Here is a 22521-nt window from a genome sequence, read left to right as displayed (position 1 = left end):
CAGAGGGCCAGCTGGTCAGCCAAAGAGTGGAAGCAGGGATGGGAGGTGAGGACAGGAGGTAAATGAGGGCAGGAGTAGCAGAATGCCTAGGTCTTGTGAGGTTTCTCATCATTTGGGCAGCCCAGTGTTAGCTGAGAGTGGCAAATTCAGGCACAGTTAATGATGGACCCCCCCTGTACATCAGCTGGAATTTTTATTGCACTTGTAGGGTGAAATAGGCCAATGTGTAGGCAGAACTAGATGGCAATAGCAGCTATTCACTACAGTTGCTCTCTGCTGGCTAGAGCTAGAACTAAACCTCCACATCTGCTGGGGGATGTGCATGTTCCTCGCTTTTGTCAACTGGTAACTTCCTGGACTTCTGAATTAGGGGAGTCTAAGCTTTACCCTACCATAGCAATGAAATTCCAAGAGCACCAGGTCTGTAATTTAACAATAATCATAAAGCCAGTAAGTCACAGCTTTGTTTAAGTAAGACCTGGTTAGGTCACATCTCTTAAAAGTAAATGAATAGGAAAGATTAAAGTGGATTCAGCAGTGAATGATTATCTTTGACCGCTTATTATCAACTAGATGGCCTTATGCCTTTAAATCTGGGATAATTATGTTTTTCTCCAACAATATTCAATTACATGACGAATAACCTTGGCGTCTAAGGCAGGAACCTCTGATATGCGTCACTTCTTACCTCAAGAAGACTGTTTTATCAGAGTTATCAGTGCTGGCTGCTGAAAAATCAGGCTGCTATTGTTACATTCCCATTCAGAGCACGCTGTCTTCCAAAACATCCGAGCAGACCTGACAGACTGATGGCTGGGAGTACTTTGACATACTCTACCAGAGGGAACTCCTGGGGGGAATAAACCAACTGCATTCATTGCACTTCCTCCTTTATAGTGTGTGATAATGTAGCTGGGGAATGCAGGGTCAGTCTCCCCTGCGAGAGACAAAGCAGCAAATACATACAGGAAATATTCAGTACATATTTCTGATTTGCACTGATTTCTTTCCAAGTTCTTGTTAATGCCAGTAGCTGCAAAGTACAAAGACAGAAATGCCTTGCACTGGGAGAAAAATGTCTTTTATATAATGGGATCAATCACTCGCAAGCGCAGTGAAACATTACATTTCTGATTAGCCTTAGATCCCATAAGCAATAAAGACTGAAAATTATTAGAACAACAGGTGTTATCATTAAAATTCTTCCTAAGAATAGATTAGAAGGTAAGATGAATGAAGTTTGTACAGTAACATCTTGTACTGTCTTAAAATAAGAACGGTCTCTATAATGCCGAAAAACAAGGCATGAATTTCATTATAGAATTGTTCAGGATATTCTTTAATAGAAATAGCTATTTGATGTATTATGTATTTAGCAACTTAGCTATATAATGTGCTAATTATGTGGGGATTTGCATTTAATATATTTAAATATGGTTTAAATTTTGGGTTATTACTTTAAAAACATCTATAATCATAGAAAGAAAAACAGTCTTCCCAACCCTCTGCCAGAAAAAGAGAAGCTTTTGACTCATGGCTAATAAAACTTTATTAATAATTAAAGAATGTTGTTGATTAGAAGCAGCCTTCAACTGCTATGCATGCATCTTACAGATGAGGCCTATCAGTCTCTGATTCTTACTGAATGTGAGAACATAGCATAGGTCTTCAAGATGTTAAGGACTAGATCAAAAAAATGTTCCTGAATCAGGATTTAGGAATTTTAAATAGGATTTTGTGCTTAAATCCAAGGGCGAGACCCTGAAAATGCCCACTTAGCTGTTGTTTGACATTGAAAATGCTTCAACAGTGTGCCTGGTGCAAACTTCTGGCTTTGCTTGCTTGTTTGCTTTTTAACCTTAAAACCCAATCAATCACTGAAAGATCTGAGTGTGAGCATGCTCAAAAGCACCTCAGGTTGGGGCAGAGCTCAGAAGCCAGTGCTGCTTTCATGTTTCCATCCTATTTACATCCAGATACGAAGGATTCATCTCCTCAGTTCCCCTTGTGTTCATGCCAGTCTGCGTGCTCAGCACACAGCAGGTACAGGGTGCGGCTCATTGCAAACTCTACTGGTGACCATTACAAAATAGGAGCAGGAGAAAAAGAAGAGCCTTATCCTTATATAAAAATAAAACTGCACATGGAATTTATATAGCAGTTTAGCATTTACATGGGTTATCCAGCAAATGGGTGGGAGACAGGTTAAATTTCATTGTCTGCCGAAGGGAATGCTTCTTCCACAGCTTGTAGCTCCCAGCAGAACACCTTGCCTGCAGCGTTAGGTGTGCTGAACAGGAACAGCCTGTCTATGCAGAAAAGAATTCAAGATTTGTTGTGTATGTGTCTGCAAGAGTGAAATGGCTTTGTAATGGTTATGACATTCACCTAGGATGAGAGAGAACAAGGGTCTTGGCTATGCTTCACAGTCTGCTCTTGGATTTTGTTACATGACATTTGTGGGGACTCCTGGTTCAGAAGCTGCAGTGTAGGAAAGCTGCTTCAGTAGTCTGGGATTTCAATTAGAGCAGATTATGCTGTAATTTAAAAATGTAATTTATTTTTGGCTTTTAAGGCAGTCTTTTTTCATTTAAAATTTTTTTTTTTAATTTAAACTAGGTTTACAGTAGCTCTCTGTGGTTTGACGGTTGGTCAGGTACTTGTGAGCCAAATCAAATGCAGGAGTGAGAGTCCTCAAGTGAACAGGGACTGTTTGTCATTAGTTTGTCCATATTCTCTTTCTAATTGTCTGATAAGTTATATCCAGATGCTTTCAAAGCCCCACTGGAACTGAAGTGACAGTTTCAATACTTAAAAAACTATAGAAGACAGAAACTGCCATTTCCCTTTTCCAGTGTTGCTGCTTTATTTAGTGGATACATATTTGAGTTCCCCCTTTGAATTGACATTTGCACTTCTCGGGCACTCTGAGACTCAGACACAAATTGCTGTGATATTTTGCCTGGAGAAATTATAAATAACTTGCTGCAAAGCCTTCCGTTACACACCAGCCAACACTTCAGGGTAGCTTTATGAAGACAGGGAAAATGAAGACAAAAAACTTTTCTACCAGGACAGATGCACTCATTTTAGTGTCCTGGCTTTGGGAAAGGAGATTAAAACCAGCTTGTTGTTGTTATAGTCAATGGGTGACTGGTAAGTGTGCACCAGCACTCATGGGACAAAGCAGCCTGGACCATGGAGAAGGTGTTGCATTGGCCAACCTGAAATGGGATGACTAAAACCCTTCTCCATTCTCATCCCTTGGCAGACTAAATCCAATTTAGAGGAATGTGTTGCTACATGTTGCACCAACAATTAAAGGGAATAAAAGACTAATGTACTTATTTTACAACTGAAGAAGCCCTTTTTTAGAGTACTGAAATAACAGCTCTTACGAAAGAGGTGCCACAGGATCACCAGTGAGCAGAGGGTGTTAAGAGCAGGGTTTTGTATCTTGTCAAGCAGACAGCTCCTCCATCAGCGGGACACTCTCACAAGCTACACAATAGCACTGATCCTATAGTTGACATAGGCACTTTCTACATCAGGTCCATGACTCCCATTATGTCATCCATGTCCATATGTTAACCCAACTCCATCTTGCTTTATGTCAGGTAAGTTACTACCACAAAGTAGGGTCACTGCATTTGCATAGAGATCTTACTTATTAGCTCTAAATTAATCAGCTTCGTCAAGAATCATGGTGGAAAACTGGACTTCTGGCTACGAAATGTCTTTTTCAAAAAGTTTCTGAATTCCACAGGGATTACTTCTACTTGTCAGAGCAATTTAGTGCTCATTTTCTCCCACAAACAAAATTTCAGTTTCCATCTGGAAATATTGGGTTCAGAGATGCTGTAGGAATTCCTCAGGTGAGCCTTAGTGTGTCTGTCTCACTATCTCATTTTCCTCTGTGACTGAGGTTACTCAGCCAAGCTGAGCCTGCTCTGAGGTGTCACCAGGGACTCCTGTCATATGCTGGAGTAGCTCAGTGAGAGACGGTGTGATGCACATCCCACATAAGAGACTAAAGTGTACAGACCTTCAATGACTATGCCTGTGAAACGCAACAGCAGCTATTCTGAATCTAAAGTTTGTTACCGGCCAAAGGTTTTCCACTAAAAATTATTGCATTTAGGTCTCAAGTTTTTATCTTTTACTGGAATGTAATTACAGGATCTAATTTGAGGAAGACTATTTTGTCATATATTTCTGAAGAAACTCTTCCTCCAGCCAGCTTAGATGCAAACTTGTTGTCAAAGGCAGGCATATTTTTGAGTAGAAGACAAGGAGGCATAGCCACGGGAGAAATAAAGAGAGGAGCTGAATGATGGGCCTGCCTATGTGAACCTGTACTTCTGGTGTAGCTCCTACCGAGGGAGTTAAAGGTGTCCACACTGAGAGATCCTGCAGCACATCTTTTTTCCTCTTGAGGCAGTTTCAGCAAGAATATAAAAACCAGATGGATAGAGGTGCTAGTAGCTTCATGATTCCTGCAGATGATCTTTCCATGTCGAGGAAGAAGTTTTCTGGCAGGACAGTGGTAGAGGGATTTATGCTGTTCCCTCTTTAGAGCCTGTTTTGCAGAGGGAGGGCTTGAGGCTGCACAGCTGCCAGGCGAAAACCTTTCTAGATTTACTACTGGAAATTCACTTAAAATTAAATGTCAGCAACACCCTCCCCCAACAAAGTAAGAACAAAAAATGACAAGTAGGAAATGTTTGGGGTGAAGAGAAAATCGTGGTGCTTCTGATCAAAATCAAAATCAAACTCTCTCCCATCCCACCCCATCCTAGGATTTCAGAAAGCTTTCCAGCACACATCTGCCTCCAGTTTCCTCTTTGTTTATTCAGTCATCAATTATCAAGAGACTTTTTGTTTTGTCTCAATGAGCTGCACAATTTGAAATGACTGTGGTCTCTAAGATGGTTCTGCCTAAACCAAACACAGATTCCTTCATTGCACAGAGAATCTGGATTGGATTGAAATAAAGATATCCTGAACCAACCGATTTTTTTTCTCTAAGCTGTTCTGAGGGTTATTATAATGTCATTTTTCTCAGACTTCAAAAGCCCTCAGTGTTGTTTTCAAACAACAGAAAATAAATGAGATTAGGCATCGTGATTTATGATGATTCCGTCTTTTCTTTTTAAGATAATGGAAATATGTTAATAGTTAAAGTCAAATGAACTTTTGGCTCCTAAAATACTATGACATGCACTTGCCTAAAAAGCCATTTAGGACAAATGTAGTATGACAGCTATTGCACTTGCGCCCTGGCAGTGGTAGCTCCCTGGACATATTATTACCTCTGATTAAACCAGTGGAGTAATGCCTGTTGTTAACGCTCTCTGCTGATAGCAAGAAATTACAATGGAGTGTCTGCCATTCATCTTCCCTTTCCAGCAGAGCTCTGTCAGTGACTGCTATTGCCGCTACATCATGTAGCTGCTAACCGGGGACTCGAATAATTTATGCTACCCCTTAGCTTACTTTCACATCATCACAACTCCTTCCATAGGAGCAGTCTTGTGGCATTTTTAATTGAATGTTCACAGAATGGCTGGGTGTATTGGCAACACTATTTGACATTTTCAAAGCATAGCAAAATAATACTACTTTAACAATTATTTTGTTGCATGGCAGATACTAACCTGAGTCTGTAAATCTAAAATGCCAGAAACCAATAGGCAAAGCAATTAGGTTCCATTAGAAAATTTTTGCAAGACAGTTAGAGCTGAAGGAGGTAAAATTTCTGTCTTTTTCTTAGACAAGCAGTGACTTGTCTCTTGACAAATGCCTGTCTCAATGATCAAAGTGCCAGGGCACATTCTGGGACTTGACAAAGTGCCCAGTCATGTACCTTAACTATAAACTTGTCTTCCTACTTTGGTATAAACCTGAAATACAGCTATGGAGTGAAAATGCACAAGCTTATTTTAAAGATAATGTTCAAGATTTCATATAGTGTCTAGTAACAAAAACAACATAAGACAAAATCTGTATCTGTATGGGCTATCTTTACACACTGTTATCTGACCAACTGAAATACACTGAAAATAAGTATTTCTTCTTCTGTCAGCAAGGTAATATGTTTCTTGTTATGATAATGCTATACAGTTTTGATATCAGTTTCTTACACTATTTTCAGATGTAGAAGTCAATTCTAGGCCACTAGTCCATCCTTCCTTCTAAGAAACATCTACTAATAGAGTATGATGCCAATATTTATGTGTTCCTTTCACTAGCACTCTCTGTTATTAAAAAAAAGATATTACAATATTAATTTATTAATATATGCCTTGTATATGCATGAATACAATGTGAGAATCTTATTATTTTATGTCAATAAACAAATCTCTGGCATATTATTAATTCTACTAAATTAAATGTTAAATTAAATTTTCCCTGTATTAATCTATAAACTCAGTCTGAAATCCTGACCTAGTGTTAAAAGGCATTTTACCTTAAGTTTCAAAAAGGACAGTATTTCACATTGTACTAAATCACATTTGCCAATTCTCATAAACTTGTTCTCATTTCAGAGTGTAACACCTGATAGAGTTTTAGTTTGTGTGCACACATGGATGGCACATGTACTGGAAGTAGACAAACAATATCCAGGAAAACACATGCTTACAACTCGTCATAAATTACAACTTATCTACATCCTACACATCCTCAGTTAAACCTTAGCTGAGCTAACTGGTGCTGAAGTCAAGGTGTGGGGACAGAAATCTGTGTGGTTGAGCAGCTGTTGGGTTGAAGTCACAACTGGTGTTGACTCTCTGGCAAGGTTCACAAAAGTTCACAGAAGCACAAGAGGACCAGATTGGTAGAGTTAAAGAGCCACTGCTGAGGATGCAATACCTGCACTGTATATGCTTTGGAGGATTTGGTTTGGACTAGTTATAATCTGTTTCCATGGACTAAATGTCTAGTGTCATGGCTTGCTCTATTTCATATGAAAGTAACCCAGCTTGTCTGTTCTGAGACTGCTTCATAATGCAAACCAAAGTTTGCAGTAACTTGGGATAGCGTCTGAAAAACATACTCCTGACCTGACCTAAAACATTAAGGTGCATGTGCTCTTTACAAAGAGAAGCTATAGAGTAACCTCCTTAAAAAATCTACCATGGGATGAAATGTGTACTTCAAATGATATGAAAATCAAAACCATATTTCACATATTAATGGCTGAATTTAGTCTTTGTATCCAAACATTTCATGATGTAGTCAAATTTTCTACCCACAGGACAGTGTGACCATCAGTCCAACTGGGATCCCTTAAGCATCTGGAAAATCTTTTCTCATGCATCCAATTTACTTTGTTCAACTAAAATTCAGGAGCTATTCGGATGTCAGAATAGGTCCTGCAGCTATGTCTCAGGGTAAGAGAAAAATTAAGACTTCACAAAGGCGATGAGGAAAATAATTCAATTAATAAAAACAATTTGCTATCTACAGTACTACAAATATGTCGAAAACTTAGAAATTGCTCTTATATTAAAAAACAATAAATTATCTTACAGATTAGTTTAATTAGCCTGATTTTCTATTATCCCCCATACTTTAAAGTTTAGAGATTTAAACACTATAAAAACAATGTCTGTGCTCTAGGAGTAAGATTAATCTCCTCCAACTGCTCACATCCACACTTCAGCTTCCTTATCAGTGAACAGGGAAAAAACAGCCACTCTGTGAGCAGGGTTCCTCAGACAAGTTTTAGATGTCTATTTTGCAATGATCTAGTCTGAAGGAAATACCTCTTTCTCATTCTTTTCAACTACAAAATAGAAGATTAGATGATGGCCATAGACTTAAAAAAAAATATTGGGGTTTTTTACAGACACGCTGTCAGATGAATCACAACACAACTATCATCAGCATTATTTCATCTGCAGAGTGAGATGAATGCCCTATAACGGAAATCCAGTAGGAGCAGTCTCTGAACTTTTCTGTAAGAAATACAGTAGTTTCTTGACATGGCTATTTAAGATTCAGAAATTCCATTTCTTGTTGCTAAATCAAGTTCCTGTAATTTACTACCAATATTCATAGTCACACTCCATGATTTCACAAGCTCAGAGCCTCAAGTATTTGGACCAGATCAGGGCTTGAGCGTGCACAGTGTGAGCACACTGTGACCGACCCTGGCACGGGAACATATTTCAGCCTACGCATTTTTTGGCTTCAATGAAAATATGTAAATACATACTTAAGTAGTTCGATGATCAAGAGATGATCTAAGGGATCAACTTAATGCTTTAAGAAGTACGAGATGTACAAGAAAACAACAGATTATAATTAAAAATGATCGTTTATTAAAAAAAATAGAAAAAGGAAGCTAAAGCCATCAAGGAAAGCTAGCTATGTAGCAAGGCCAAAGAATAGCAAGTGTTTGATTTTGTGTGTTTTTCTTTTATATACTAAAGGTGAAAAAAAATCTTACAAATAGTATACACACAGTTCTCAGTAAGAATGGCAAAATTATTAACTACATTTCAGAACTGTGATTTTTTTTTTAGTTTCAGAATACAATGAGACACCCTTTAGAACACAGAGCAGAGTATAAGAAAATGCATCCTTACACCGAGAAGTTTACGAACATTTACAGGCAGGAACTGAGCACTTGAAAGTGCAGGAACTCCATGGCTTTCTCAGATATAAATTGTTCTTACTAAGGGTAGCTACACAGTAATCTATAGCAAATTGCAGAGACTGAAATTGCAAGGTCTCACCAAGTAATAATTAAAGAAACAAAGATTAATTGCTAGAGATGAGTTCAAATGACAAAATACAAATTGGAACCATTTAAATCTAAGTCTGGAAGTTTTACATCTGCAGATTTTATTATGCTGTCATGAAGGGATGGCTGGCTGTAAAACTGTGGATAGGTGTTTTCTTTTCCAATTTGGTCCCATTAATAGATCTAATAATTGCTCCTTACCCCTTCTTCCCATTTTTAGAGTATTTTTACAGCAGCATGGTTAGTCACAGCAATTCACTGTACGGCAAGTACTTTGGGTGCACAAATCCCACTCATAACCGTCTGGACAAAGAAGATGGGAAATTACATGAATGTAGTCCATGTTTAGGCACGAGGTTAAGCACGAGGAAAAATCAAACTGTGAGGCAGCAGACTGAATAAGCATTTGAAATCTTTTTTCCAACAGGGGATCAGTAATAACTCATGTGACAAATACCATGAAATAAGATACGAGATCATCTTCAGTAAATCAATCAAGCAACTGTTTCTCTGCTTTATCTAAGTGCCTAGCTAAAAAAAAAAATAGCCTGGGAAACAAAATTCAGGATTCTCCTTATCTTACATATGTGTGCTCCCCCAGATGAAGTGCAAGCCATAGGCCTATTTGCAATCCTCCTGGAGCCATACCCTGGATTTTTCCTTGTGCAGCGTCAATAGGTGGAACAGAGAGTGCCTAACCCCAACCCGTGTTGTCTTTAGTTCCATAGGTAGGAAAAGAATGGGTCCAGTGGGTTTTAGATACTTAAGGGCAATGAAAGTCCAGAATTCAAAGTTTAAACTTTCACTAGATGATTATGTAAATGGGCAGCAGCATGCAATCCGTCTGCCGCATGCTTTGGATGAAAAGGGGGGTGGTAATTCTTGTCTTCCACTGCACTAAGTTTGATAGTATTAGTAGCTATGCTTTGAGTGCAGCTGCTGGGTAGGACTTACAAACCTGTGGTTTTTTCTAAATGTGATATGCGGTGAGATTCTGAGCCAAGTCAAAAAGCTTTTTTGATAGAAAGAGAAACTGGAGAGTCAAGGGTTTGGGTCATTTTTAGTTGGGGAACTGGGGCTTTTCAATCATGTCTCAACTGTATTTCAACTGGATCCCATGGTCCTAATGAATGAGTTTTGTACATGTGGGCAACACAGCAACTTTCTCTTCTAGAGAAAGTAATCATGGTGTGTTTACATAATATAGATTATGTTAAATTCTCATTATTGCATTATCTCCAAGTCCCCTAACACCTCCATTTCTGTCCTGCACCAGGCTGAGACATAGGATAAAACTATATATGGTTCATGTTAATGTTAAGCAATAGAAGAAACAAAGCCAAGCCAGAAATTACATTTAGAAAAGTGTTTTGTATGCCTACTCAAAATGCCAAGGCCGGTTTTTGTCTCATTCAGCACCCTTGTGAAAAGTAGAATACTGCAAGACAAGTGTTTTCAGCCTGACCTGGTTTACAGGACAGAACAGGATAAACAGGTGGTCACTGTCACTCAGCTACCAGGCTATATACAATTACCTAAAATAGTAATTAAATCAAAATTACTGAAATAATAAGATGGTATTAGAGAACTGCTCTTTAAAATATACTGAGGGCATCAGAATTTTCAATTTATTTTACCTTATTATAGTCTCTTAACCAAATTAGTCAAATAGTCATGAAACTAGAAGATGGATTTGATATTAACGTTCTTTATGGTTTTGGGCACAAACCTCATCATAGTAAAGACAAAGAGTTCCTACTTGTTTAGCATGAAATCAGAACACAGCGATGAAGTGGCACAATGACAGCATCTGCACGCTGTAAACTCCTTGACAAAGGAGTCTCTGTGGTGGCCTCATGCCCACCAGTGTGCCACTTTCTGTCTCCAAGCTACATTCCACTGTAGGCAACCTGGCATTTCGACTGGGGCCTTCCAGGTAAAGCATGGCGCAAGGCACCAAGGCTTTAGCCGTCTCTGTACCACCATGGTGAACAAATCATGAGTGTTCTTGGAGAAAACAGGTGAGATTTAGAAAGTTATGCCTTTCAGAAAGAGGCAGTCAACAGTGGGAGAAGGTCTTAAGTGACATGAAGGAGCAATAAGCCTCTGTTTTGATGGTGGTAAGGTCATAGAGATATCGCTTTTTTAAAATGTGTTTACAGGCATAGTTGCAATGTCAGGAGTTAAGTCTTATTTTTAAATTGTGTTAATATACTAGAATGATAATTTAGAAAAAAAAAGGAAAAAGTATTAGAAGTTATTCGAAAACATCTACCTTCTGTCTGCTCAATTGGGTAGAACTACCATTCCATCTTATCTACATCATGCTGTTCTCATCAGAATAAATTGTTGGTAGACTTTCATTGGCAGTTACAGTATAAAATATAAGTGAAAAGCTTATAGCATGGACTTATATGTTTAAATTTTAAATTATCTGCATTAAAAATATTGGTGAAAAAGAGATATAATGTTTATCTTTCTGTATGCATCCACACCATTGCTTTATAGTGGAAAAAACCCTGCTCCCTTGATCCTGTGTGGCAAGCTACTCATGGAATAGAAGCCTGTCTTTTTGTAGCAGATATCCTAAGCCTCCCCCTTCCTACCGCTATAAAGTTCTGAGTAATCCTGACAGGCAGCATAGCAGTGATTGTAGATTTCTTGCTAGTCATTGTAGATTTTAGGCCTTTTTCCCATAAACATATTGCTTAGCTTTACAAAGATTAATTCATGTGCTTATTTTCATGTCATTTGCATACATAGAATCCTTAGTCTGCATAAGGTCAAGTGCACGTGTAAGTCTTCGAGTGACCAGGATATAAATAGTCCATATATTTGGCTATTTAGAACACCATTGCTCATGCATGCCTATCAGTTTCACTAGAAGTTTTACGTATGCAAGAGATATAGGGTCACATTTCAAATGATGTCAGTGAGTGCTCCAGAAAGCTTTGCAAAGCTTGACCAGTGCAGAACCATTTGACTAGCTGCCTCATTTCTTTCTCTCCCTCCAGGGAAAATTGACATATCTAACCGTTCCTCAATATTTATTTTTCCCACTGAGTTATCCGGTTGTTTACCTGATTAGGTTTCTCAAAGTACATTTACATAGATTTCTCCAAGTACATTTCCATAGATTTTTTTTTTCTCCAGTGAAGGTGAGTTTAATGATTACGCAAGGCAGAGGCCAGCCAGCCACAGCCTTGCCAGTACCCCCCAGTCCTGGCTTTCAACATGGTTGTTATTCCAGTAATGTCTGCCTCTCTTAAGCTGCAGCTGCCAACTGTGTTCAAATGTGTAGTGGTTTTCTGCTGTGGGCAAAGAGCCACCAAGACTGAAGCTGGATCCATGAAACTAATTTCACGGCTAAATGCTGATTCCTTTGACCATAATGCTCTATAGGTAATAAATGGTGGAAGTATGCCACAAAGCAGCTTTTTGGGGGGGAGGGATGTAGGCACCTCTCTCTGCTGGAATATGAAAAAAGTTTGTTGCCCCAAAGCAACAAAATTATGTCCTAGTAGTCTGGGGAAGAAAAAGAAGATGCCATCCCCCACCTTTGTTTTTGGATTGTTTTTTTCTTGGATGAATTTTAAATGGCTATTTGTGAGGAAACTACTTTTATTCCAAACAAGGATTAATCTGTCTGCTTCTGCAAGGATTAAATCTACACCAAAAGGGAAACAAACCTCACCTACGTTATTCCCGTCTGCGTGGAATTTACAATAATGAAAACACCTCAGCTACTTGCCATGGGGTGTCTGGAAGGCTTGTGTTTTCATCTCATTAACTAGCTCCTTAAGGAAAGCTATTCACATTTCCCCTGGAAAAATCTCTGCAGACAGCAGAGCTGGCCAGCAAGACATGTGACCTCTTCAAAATCTACACAGCATTTCAGTAAGGAGGAAAGACCTAATATGGTGGTGGAAGACTAGTTACTAGAGCACCAAACTAGGTAATTTGCTTTTATCATCCATTCCCCTTGCTCCACTATCACCAGTAAGGTTGAACAGACTAAAACTGATGGGATGATTTAATTTTGTGTGTGTTACGATGGCAGCTGCCTACTTTCTATGCAGCAAATATAACTATGTCTATTCTATATAAACTGTATTTATTTATGCATGGAGGTTTATCTTCTAGTTGGCAGACCTTTCTCCTTTTGTACTAATCCTAGAGCCTGATACGGGAACATTATTCTTTTGGGGATAAATTAATAAAACTCAGTGTTCTTCCACGTAGAAGTTACTGAGTTAGCTTTAGACGGACTAGTTACGAGGTAAGAACCGGTTACCTTTGGACTCATCCAAGCTAGTATGCAATTCTTTCCAGCAGAGCTAATTAGCTTAGCCATCCAACTAGCAATTTTCACAGCAAACCAACCCAATTATCTATGCATGATATGACACTGTGTCATGTCTGAGCCCAGAATATGTCTGTCTACGTATGGGAAGAATTAACCACAGGTTGTGCCATTGAAAATAGCAGTGGATGCTCTAGGGAGAGGGGTAGTTCCCTTCTGCCCTTATAATATGAATATCTGGACTAATAACTACATAGTGAGTACCTTGCTATCTGCTCAGTTTCTGTGCCAGCTATCATTTTTTTAACTCAAAATCATTATAAGTAAAGGGCATGAGGAGCCCAGAGTTCTAACTTCCAGAATGTAGCATAAAGTGAAAGCTTTTCGACACTCATTTCAGCATTATCGAGCAATTTTGTTGCGGTTGAGTGCCCTCACTAACTTGATAACGGTGCCAATTTAAGCAGAACAGTGCAGCACTGGAAATGCTGATGAGCTACTGGTGGCTCTAGAGACACTCGGAGATTCAAGGGAAACCTCTGACAACTTGCTTTTATTGACAGTATGGTATCTGTGTGACCCGCATTACTATAGTACTTCAGCTTCTCATTGTACTTATACATTTATCCTTGTTCCTAAGAAGTGAGGAAGCACTTCTCCCATTTTTCAAAGGCCAATGGATGTGCAAGGGTTTTTAAAGCCTTAGCCAATGCCAGGCTCAAGAAATCTGCAATAGATTTAGGATTTGAACATTGGTCTTCAGAATGCTAAGGTGACCCATTGACCAACTTTCTTCTGTAACTGTTACAAAAGTTTTATTGCTTTAACTAGTATCACATTACAGAAGTGTAAAGAAACAAGCACAATAGAAAGCATAAGAAGAACTTGCGTACACATAATGACACTGATGCTAAGCAAATCTTGGGCAGAGCACATAGTTATTATCTATTATATCCTTAGGAAGCACTGCTAAGTGGCCACTTAATTTAGTTGTTCGAGTTATTTTTCACACTTGGATTATAAATATCCATCACTCCTACGATGAAAGACAAGGCATTAAACTGATTTTCTTGCTCTTAACCTCAGGTTGAGTGATAATCTAGTCAGTCCATTGAAAAGTTACCTATTTTCACTATAGCCATTGTTAATGTTTAGGCATCTTGTTTTCTATCAAGAAGATAGGAATAGAATAAGATTTTCATTGCAAAGCTCTCTTCCTCGACCTTAATAGAGAAAGGACTTCATCCATATAATCCATGTTACCTCAAGGGACATGGGCTCACAGTAGCAAACCGAGCACTACCCCTAAAAGCCTTTAAATTTGAAGCTAACCCGGAACCAGTAGTATAACCCAGATATAGATCCTTTTCTGAGAAAACCAACTGTTACCCTTTTAGAGTATTGCTCGATAATGTACAGTTCCAAGTACAGACTGGTCTTGCATCAAAGATCCCTGAAGAAATACAGTCAGTACTCCATGCTCCTGTGTTTCTTTTTTTACTAAGTAATTATCCTCTTGCAGTCGCCTGGACTTGCCCTCTAGATTTCTGTCAGCACTGTGTCACTGTTATAGTAAATGACAGCATGGCTGTTTTCGGCATATTTCAAAGACCACACAGTCAAGAAAGATGTTCTTCTCTGAAGGTACATTGTGCTTTGTCCATTAGCTACACCCACAGACGTTATGATGTCAGCTTTGCATTGATCAGTGACAAACTTTGTGTTTTGTTCTCTTGGAAATTCAATTCCCTTGTAAAATCTGAAACTGGACACTACATGATGCATTCAGCACAAAGTCTTAGACCTTTTAAGTTGCACAATTTCTGGCTTCTGCTCTTTTGCACAGAGTCCAGTATGAAAGGAGAGGTACCAGAATTGACACCCTCTGGCTTTATAGCACTAGCAAAATCACATGCAGTTCGGTGATAAATCAACACAGAGGAGTTTGTCTCGAGTAGTTGCCCTCAGAGCAACTGTACAATGCTATTTTCTACTTCCCATACCACTTACAGAGCCAGTTGTGGGATATCTACTTGTGCTTAGAATAATCTCAACTCTGTACATGATCTGAGATACTTTGGCGTGAAATGTAATATCCTATATTATATGTGACAGTAGAGTCCTTAATTTGTTAGAGCTACTGAGGAATAATAATAGCAGGCGGAATATTTTTAAATACTCTGAGACACAGTCACACCTTTGGCATGTCCCGTTGGAGTAATTTTTACACTCCCAGCAGTTTCCTTACAGAGCACAGCCTATGTTCTCATTCTTGCACACGCATATGCTACAAGATATCGATAAGAATATCTGTAATGGAAACAAGATCTTTTTCTGCTCACTCCTTCTAAAGAATCATTTACATTAAGGATGATACTAAACTCCCAATTTTGGATTTACTTGTTATAAAATGCCAAACCAAATGATGAACCAATCCATGCAGAAGACTCATCTTCAGGTCATTTTTTCGTTCTTCCCTCTCCCACCCCCCTTTTTTTCCCCTAATGGATAATAATATTTGCATGGATATAACTTCCTTGGAACTCGAGTATTACAAACTCAATGGTATTTAGGCTGTAGATTATAATTGGCATGATAAAGGATCACAAGTGTATCTTTTCTGTCAGCTGGTTCCATTAAGAACCTCTAACCATGGATCATTGATGTAACAGATCATTATGGCCCATTGTGTCTGTTCATCTGTTAGGATCTGTGCACTATAAGCATGACAGATTTCCTCTGCAGCAATTATAGTCTATTGTGACAATAAGATTTAATGAATATAAACAACTAACCACATAATCTGTTATTACAGAACACAGTTATGCACCCAGCTGGGAATTAAGTTCCTAGACGTTGCCAGTTGCAGTTTTTAAAATGGTGACTATTTCTGTCTTCATGTTATTAGATACAATGCTCTAATTCACAGCATACATTTATCTCAACCCTGGCAGGTGAAAAGTCTTCAGAATTTAAAGCCTAATCCTGCCACTGTTCAGTGATTTCATTTTTTTTTTCTGAGTCGACGTTATCTTTTAGGTTTTTGGACACTTACTCGCTATTTTTCACTGTGATACTAGTGGTGCTGTTAGTGTTTCAGTACTGGGACTGTAGATGAAACAGGCAAACACAATGAAATTGGTCACAGAAATTAATGAAACATAGCAGAACATTCCTGTATTGTTTCCCAAGTAGAGACAGTTCTATGTAATATTATTTTTTACAAATGATGGGCAAAGTGCTAAACCAGTGCAAATCTGTAAAATCACAGTGACTGAAATTTTGCTGATTGATGCAGCTGAAGGTCTGACCTAGAGGCTTTTGATACATATTTGTGAACTTAATACTCTCTTTCAAAGTACAGATTTACAGCTTTTGAATATGAATCCTGGACTTGAGTACATCTGAGGTTACAATTACAGTGTTGGTACAGCTGTATTTTCATCTGTGCAGATGGGCACTACAGGGATATATACATATATATATACACACACACTGTTTCAATAACTGAAAATTCACCATAAAGAATGTATTAATGAGGAATACATGTGGATGAGCTATGTAAACGTCATTGTGAATCATCATGGCCATTGTCACGTCCTTTTTGAGAAGAAATCCACAGTTAAACATACTTCCACACATTTCTTGTATCAAAAGGGGGAAAGACTCTTACCCTTACCTAGCATGCGAACACATTTGGCATTCTGGTCAGGACTATCAAATGAGATTTCTCCGCACCTCTGAAAAAAAAAAAAAAAAAAGATATTTAATTAAAGACACTGTGATAAGGTCCCTGTCCTTGTCCTTAGATACCTCTGTTTATGTTTTGGAATGGGAGATGTTAAAACACACAGTGTAAAAATGTCAGAATCAAAAGATTTTCAAGTAGCCAGAGTGTGAGAAAGAATTGACATTGCTAATGTACGATGATGGGTCAACACTGTATCCTCACCAAGAAAAATTAAAGATAACACTTATCACCTTTGTATCTATGGCTTAAGCTGCTGCTTGATCCATGTTACTATTTGTTAGCATCAGACCCAATTGTACAGGCCTCATTTACCACTGGTAGACATTGTGGCCCTCTCCAGTATACTGAGCAGTATACTGGAGAGTAGTATTCCTGCTCTGGCAGGAGGATTGGACTAGATGATCTTTTGAGGTCTCTTCCAATCCCTAACATTCTGTGTGATTCTGTGTGATTTAGTTGTCACTTGGCTGTACCCTAAACAGGATCTGTGAAATGATTCAGTTGAAAACAAAGCAAAAAGCTATGCTGATCCAACAATTTGTATTTCTGTAAAATGCACTTATTTAAAAAAACTCCACAACTCTTAAATACTTATTAAGGAAAGCTGGGATTTCACAAATTTTGAACTCTCCATATGAGTAAAATTCTTTTTTGTGAAGTGCGAGTAATTTGTCTCTGTGCTAACATATTTTGTTAATGAAAAATAATATTCACACATACAGATAAGGAAGATGTGTCATGAAGGTTCAGGTTGGACATTAGGAAAAGGTTCTTTCCCCAGAGGGTGGTGGACACTGGAACAGGCTCCCCAGGGAGGTGTCACGGCCCCAAGCCTGACAGTGTTCAAGAAGAGACTGGACAAGGCCCTCAGACACATGGTGTGACCTGTGGGGTTGTCCTGTGCAGGGACAGGAGTTGGACTCGATGATCCTTGTGGGTCCCTTCCAATTCAGGACATTCTATGATTCTATGATTCTATGATTATCAGGGATGATGTTCTGTCCCTATACAACCCCAGTGAAGGAACATCATTAGAGTTAATATCAGAGTACACAAGTGTTGGGTTGTTTTTAAAGATAAGACATCTTTTTTGAGTCCTTTATGCAGGCAGGCATGTCGGTTTAATTGCCAGGAGAAACATAATTGATGTGGCTCATGGGTCTGATCTAGCTCTGATTAAAGTCAGTTAAGTGCGCAGATCCCACTCACTTCAGTAGTGGTTGCTTCAGGTGCTACAAAAAAGATTCAATTTTGTATCACCACACTCAGAGCTCATGATAGGAGCTTAAAGATAGCCTCATATTTTATAGGTAAAAGTGGTCTGTACTTCCTTATCTACATATTTATGTTTTTGGTATCTATGACCAAATGGGAATAAAAGTACAGTGGTTCAAGTTTGGAAAAATCACTGAGTGCTCTCCATTTACCTTCCTCTTCCTTTCTCTCTCTTTTTTGTGCAGTTTCCCCTCTTTAGCACCTAGGGCTTTCTCTCTATGTAAGATGAAGCAGTTAGTACTTTTTTTTTAATAGAAGTCACATTTGTAGCAAATATTGAAACCTGTAAAGAATCAGGTAAATAAAAAACCTCAGAGCTTCAAAGAAGATGAAACACAGCAACAGTTTCATAAATGAACAACACGTTTGGAACTCACTATTTTTAAAAAAGCCTTCACCTCCCTCATACGGAATAAACACAAACAAACAAACAAAAGCCCATCTCCCACACAGAGTCTTTAAATATATCAGTACATCTAAAAAGAGCAAACAGGCGCTTTTATTAACCTTCCTAGGTGGGAGTACATAATACTGAAAGATTGCAAAAGAAAAACATCACCTAGTATTTCAAAGTTAATTTTACTAATGGTCTCATACCAGGTCCCTGTCAAGAGACACAGAAATTTGCTATAGGAAGAATGTTAAGATATGGGCATTCTTTTCACAAAATCTCCCAGCTTATTCTTTATGACCATAAGTATACTTAGACAAACACAGATGAAAGAAAGCATGCCAAAATTCACTGCCCGCCTCACCCCTGAATTTTTGCTGCTCTTTGAAAATCTTTGGTCATTTTTTATTTAGTCCCTCAGAGGTATTGTATGTTCCAGACATATTTATATAAATATCACATTTCAAGCTGGCAAGTGATGTCTTACAATATCTAACAATACTCACCAGTCCTAGTGCTATGAAATTGGCTAATGTTCTCCAGAATCCATCAACATCCCACGGGATCCATTAGGATGATGGATGAACTTTGAAAACTTTGCAAGTAAGATTCAGATAACTGTACACAAGTTCATAGCCTTTTCTGGTTTCACTTAACCCCTGCAACACACCGAACTGGCTGCAATCATGCTACAGCAGTCAGCCTCGGAGATTCTTCACTACTACCAGTGCAGCTGAAAACACCAGGAGACAAAGCTTCTGCAGCAATTTAATTTCTGATGCCAGTAAGAGCTTGTAGGTGCACATCAATGCTCAGAGCATCTGAAAAAGACTAAGTTAGATCCTGGATGTGTAAAGTGGCATAGAATTGCAGCAGGGACTCATTTTTGCTTATCCAATAAATAGAGTTGTTTTGGGCATTTTTGCTGTCAGCAAATGTTTTCTATGAACAAGAAGTAAGGAATGACTTCAGGATTTAATCTTTAGGATTAAACTGAGACTTTGCCACCACTGCTATGAATTCTTGCCAGAGCTGGATAACCTTCTCCTGTCCTTTTCTCGGCCTGTCTTACTTCCCTTTCCGGTTTGGGTTTGTTCTGCCTGCTTGGATATCAGGGCTGATACTGAGAGATGAGGCCAGGAGTCTCTCTGGTCCCAATCAATTTCCTAACTAGTTCCAAAGCAGCTGTTCATTCTCTTCTGAAATTTTCTAAGTTGGCTACAGAGTCAGTAGTGGACCGATCAGAGAGCAGGGATAGGAATTTCACATTAGATGCTGGTTATTCTACTTTTTAGTTTCAACCAGTCAAAAGGCACAGAGAAGAGAAAGAATAACCCTGGACATATCTGCTGCACGTATGCAGATCTCTTGCATGTGTGTAGATCACCATATACGTCTGTTGGAGAAGCTGAGAGAGAAATATGACATCTCTTTTAAAGACTGGCTGCAGAGCCTCTAGAAGCTGCTGCTTCTAAGCAGCACTGGCTGTATTCATAGGAGTCAGGTCTGGAAGAAGGTATCAGTTTTCTGTTCCCATTTTAGAGAAGCAAGAGTCTAAATGGTGAGGTGTAAAGACCAAATACGTTATCCAGTTAGGAAGAGCAATGAACTCAAACAGGAGAGTTGCCTCTGAACGTAATTTCTTGAAATCTGTGATGAGGTTGGATTCACAGTGCTGATCTATATTTGAAGCTCATTGAAGTTCCAAGGTTTCATTCTAAAAATCTGATAAATCTTATTCTTGGATCTAAATGATCCCTGAGTTTGGGATATTTTAAATCTCAGTTTGGGCTTCATGGTTAGGACAACTACAGTACTACTAGACTGCCTCTGCCATATGTAGTCCTGGATGTTGGGCTGGTGAGTTTACAGAGGCAGCCCGGCTGAAAATAATGCCACAGGTTTTCACTTCCTCCGAAGTGAGAGAAGATTTGCTGTTTAAAAATCTTTACACACTGCTGTGTTCAGAAGTGGTCAGATTTAACAAAGAAGCGGGTAAATACAAGGAAAAGTCACCCCTCCAAATCTTCATTATACCTTCATATCTCTTGAATCACTGAATTCTGAACTAGACTATGGGATTTCTTCTCTTTCTGGAGAAGAGGAAAGTATAGTTGCTTTTAGTTAATGATATTTTCAGTAATATGTATGTCTTTCCACTTAGGATTGTAGCCTGCAATTCATTATACATGTGAGAAAGTATTTGTATTTATATAAGAAAATAAATTAATATATTATCTGTTCTCAACTCCCTTTTTTGAGATTGGATGCATGCCACGATGTTAAGTCTATTGCACAAGCTGAAAAGTAGTGAACTAGAATGGGACTTACCAGTCCCCCATGGAAAAAGAAACTGAATCACAGAGCAGCTGAAAGTGTAGCTTTAAAAAAAAAAAAAAAGAGAGTTGCTGTTAGAGAATAAGGATGAAAGGACATGATATTCAGAAGAAATGTGACATCAAGTCAGGTCCTTTAATAAGTAAACTGGACAGCTCGAAGCCACCCTTGTTAGCTGTGATGGCCCAGTACCACCTGTTGGAAAAGACAAATACCGTATTACACAGGCACCATCCTCCATAGCAAAAGACTCTGCTGAAGGAGGGTGCTCTCAGGCAACACGACTTCTTTGCAAGATACCATGAGGAGTACATAGGAGAATAGGAAGTCTCCTGCAAGGGCCCCTGTGCCAAAACAATGTAACCAAAACTCCAGAAAAGCAGGGCACAACTGGCAAAAAAAAAAAAAAAAAAGGTCATGCAGAGAGTGGATGGAAAAATCTTCTCTAGTCAGTTGTACTAATGCAGTAATGCATCTCATATTACTTCTCCAGTATTACATGATCATTCATAGGTTGGGTTTCCATTTCCAGCATGCCTGGGCTCACACCACCTGCATTTGAGGATTTGAGATATGTAGCAATAAACAGGGTGTATATACACCAGACAGAATATGCCCTTAGTGTTTTTCTTTTGTGTTGTGGAGAAAACTTCATCTATGGAAAAAATGTTTTTGAAGTCATTCTATTCAATGTCTATCTGTATGGTAAATTAAAGCATTACACATTCTAAGAAGAGAAATACAAATCAAGTAATTGAAATAAATAGGGCTAAATTCTTACCTATGACAAAATTCAGCAAGTAATGGTCTGAAAGTTTGTCATGAGAATTGCAGTAAGTGGCATGGTAATTTTCTGCTTATTAAATGCATATAATTAACATTTAACAATTTTAATAATTTCAGAGTGTATAGTGTGTAAAAATATAATAAGAGTTTTTCTGGCACGAAATTTGAACATGCACAATTTTGACCTTTTAAGCTGCAGACAACCAAGTTTAAAAGCCAGCTTAGTCAGTTAAAAAATTATTGGAGTAGGAACCATATTCATTGTCTTCTTTACTTTGTTCTGGTCTGCATGTCCCGAATATGGTGTTCAACACATATGTCTCTTCCAGTGTTGCAATAATTAATGAGGTACTAGATGTACATGATCAGTCAAACACAACAATAAAGATTGGATAATATTGTTTTTGCAGGAGGTGACAGGGATTAATGTACCCCCAAATAGAGGAGACGTGTTAATTGCACATTGATTGCATGCCAAATACTTTTTAAGAATCCATCTGATTTCATTTTTTAAAGTAACCTTATGTTAATATGGTTTGCTCTTACCAATAGAAATAAGTAGAAATAAGTGGATTCTACATAACAACACCATTTGGTAAGAGGGTTTTTTCTATCCTTTCTCACCCCCACCCCCTCCCCAGAGTACTGCATATAATTTCTCATTCCTTCAGAAAACAGAGTTAAAAGATACACTTGTAGACACAACCGGTTACAATAACTTAAGGCAGAGCAAACAGCTTCTATGCTTCTAGGAAAAAAACAGATCTCAGAGGGAAAAAAAATGCTACTGTTATTAATATTTCTGTTTTCCTATTATGTTCCTTTCTACATCACCTTTAAAAAGGACTTGAATAAAGTCCTGTAGTATGTAAAAGCATAACTGTAGTTGCCTAAGGATTTATAGAGGTAAAGTTTGTTGGTGTGAA

At 38.4% G+C, this 22521-nt stretch overlaps 1 protein-coding gene across 1 annotated transcript in view; it reads right to left on the bottom strand.

The window, feature by feature from the left end:
• Positions 1 to 22521, bottom strand: part of PDE7B (phosphodiesterase 7B) — a 183351-nt gene that overhangs the window by 105160 nt on the left and 55670 nt on the right. Inside the window, exon 3 of the mRNA XM_065630675.1 lies at positions 16735 to 16795. Within this exon, the coding sequence (XP_065486747.1) occupies positions 16735 to 16795 (61 nt within the window). The remainder of the gene's footprint in view (positions 1 to 16734; positions 16796 to 22521) is intronic.

This window comes from Caloenas nicobarica, chromosome 3 (genome assembly GCF_036013445.1).
Source record: "Caloenas nicobarica isolate bCalNic1 chromosome 3, bCalNic1.hap1, whole genome shotgun sequence".
NCBI classification, from domain to species: Eukaryota; Metazoa; Chordata; class Aves; order Columbiformes; family Columbidae; genus Caloenas; species Caloenas nicobarica.
Note: the sequence above shows the minus strand (reverse complement) of the source record. Positions and strands in the feature narration are given on the sequence as shown.